This window comes from Sinocyclocheilus anshuiensis, unplaced genomic scaffold, assembly GCF_001515605.1.
Source record: "Sinocyclocheilus anshuiensis isolate Anshui unplaced genomic scaffold, SAMN03320099.WGS_v1.1 C33063043, whole genome shotgun sequence".
Taxonomy (NCBI): Eukaryota; Metazoa; Chordata; class Actinopteri; order Cypriniformes; family Cyprinidae; genus Sinocyclocheilus; species Sinocyclocheilus anshuiensis.
Window position 1 is genome coordinate 1 of NW_015621567.1, and position 2,294 is coordinate 2,294.

Sequence of the window (2,294 nt, forward strand, 5' to 3'; positions counted from 1 at the left end):
AGTCTACTGATCATATCTCACTCTTAAATAAAAGCAATATATTATCTCATGATCTTTAGTCAACAACAAATAAAAAGATCAAAACACAAGTAAAATATATAAATACAAATGTATATACACAACACAAAAAGAAAAACTGATCAAGCTTACAAAGCTTAAAAAGTTACACACTCATTAGATCCACAGCTTTCAGCAATAAAAACAGGTCGCTAATGCAACGCCGATGGTCTCATCATGAAGTCTCTCTCTGGTTTAAGGTTACCATCTTACACGAGCAAGTTTCCTAAAATCTGAGTGTAAACTTCTTTAGTGTCAGGTTTTCTCTGTGGCCGTGCATGTGTCTTGTGAGCGGGAAAGGCAGGGTGGGGTGTCTGCAAGCCTGAGTTTAAAGAGGGACGAGCACATCAGTTTCAACCAAAAAACGAAAAGCCCTTCTCTGCTGCAACCTCAAACTCTGTAATTAGTTGTTGTTTTTTATTATATAAATATCTTATGTATTTTAGCTGGAATGTCTAAATTTAACTAAAATTCAGACCGTAAAATGTCTCAAGCCACTAATGATCAAAGTGAGCTATCCATAGGCAAGGGAAGAACCAAATTGAACCACTTCCACTTGTTCACTGGGGGTGGGGCTTGCTGTGAGCGCACCAATGCGAACCAGCTCAAACTCTCAATGTAGCATTCACCACTAGCACAGCTCTCCACGTGACAGGAGCTGATTGCTTTAACTTCGGGTAATGGCTTCTTTAGAGGACAGAGGATCGTGCTAAATACTCAAAAAAGTGACAAACAACCCACTTAGAGAGCATCATGGGCATAGAGCAGGAAACTCAGGCAAGTCTATGCGCGGGTCCAGTGTGCAGTTCATCGTCGGCAGTCTTCATTCTCCGTTGTAGGCACTATGTTCATACGAGGGATTCGATGGTGGCTGTGTGACTGACAATCATGTACGTGAAAAGTAGAAATAGGATTAAATTCCAAGTGATTAGAAAATACAGATCACTTTTTATGCAAGCAATGGCTCGTTCTGAAACCAAAGTAAGAAATGTTTCAAAAAGAACATTTTGAATAGAAAGATTGAGACAAAAGCCTTTCTTCTACAGCTATATAGCTTTGGACTGAATCCTAACATTTGAGGAGAGACTTTCCTGTGAACAGAGAGGCATATATAAAACAATCAGCAGTTTTGAAAGTTATTGGAGAGAAACCATTAAAATACAGTTGTAACAATGACAGTCTTTGTATAGAGTAAGAGCTCTTGGTATCTTGAGAGGTAGAGTGAGTGCTGCATGTGCATGACATGATCTGATAATCATAATTACTGACAGTTAAATGTAATGCTTCAGAATACAAGCATTTTACAGAATAAAAAATAAATGTCTTTTAGCTTATCAAAAGCTAAGGAGGAGCATCCATAACAATCCACTTTTCTTCCATCTTCTTTTAAATACAACTATCCAATATAAATAAGCATCAATGGTAATACGTTGTATTTGTTTCCGAAGTCCCTGCATATTCATATCTTAGTTTGCTTAAATATGAAGGATGGCAGCTTAAGCTCGACCATCTGGAAAAAGTCTTTAAAATGTGCATTTATCCTACAGTGAGAGTGTGTCAGGCAGTTTCCTTTTTTCATATATAAATATATCAGTCCTTTGTATAAAAATAGATAAAATATTTGTTTGTTTGTTTTTAAAAAAGAAAATGCATTGTATTATTAATTTCCCATAGAAAACACTGGGATGGCTGAATGAGGACACTGTAGTGCGAGCCGTGATTCAGGAGCGCACAAGGATCTCCATGATGTGGTCCAGGTCGTTGATGTCTGAGAGACAGAGCTGTAGGCTGTTGTTGGAGGTGCAGCTGGAAAGGCTCTTGAGGCCATCGTCCACCCCGCTGCTTCTCTGCACAGGAAACGCCAGGACAGAAATGTCAGAGGAGTCATACATCGACGTGTCAATGTCCTCAAAGATGTCATCCAAAGCCAAGTCTGTCAAGTAGCTGGTGGAATTAGTAATCTCGAATGAGCCAAAGAGTGAATCTGATGACCTTGTGTCATCCTCACCAGCGAGGGATGGCAAAAGAGTCTCATTTACGGTGCCACCAAACTGGACCTCCTCCTCCTCAGCTGTCATGAGGGGGAATGAAGGGGACAGTGCTCCGGTTAGAGGTGGAGGACAGTCTAAGGGCACAGGTGGCAGGTCAGGGAAGTGGCGTGGGGTGGAGGCGTGAGGGAGCGAGTGGCCGAGCGGGGCTGGTGGCAAACAGGTTTCCCCCTCCTGTCTCATTTCCTG

The 2,294-nt window shown here is 41.1% G+C and overlaps 1 protein-coding gene across 1 annotated transcript; it reads right to left on the reverse strand.

Annotated features, from left to right (window-relative positions):
• Positions 1-27: 27 nt before the first annotated feature.
• Positions 28-2,288, reverse strand: LOC107683228 (SERTA domain-containing protein 2-like). Its single transcript, XM_016479298.1, has one exon. It carries the CDS (start codon positions 2,286-2,288, stop codon positions 1,779-1,781), a length of 510 nt encoding a protein of 169 aa, XP_016334784.1. The 3' UTR covers positions 28-1,778.
• Positions 2,289-2,294: the final 6 nt, after the last annotated feature.

What these genes read in the sequence shown, in the direction of transcription:
- LOC107683228 (XM_016479298.1), bottom strand. Translation starts at nt 2,288, where the DNA reads ATGAGACAGGAGGGGGAAACCTGTTTGCCACCAGCCCCGCTCGGCCAC.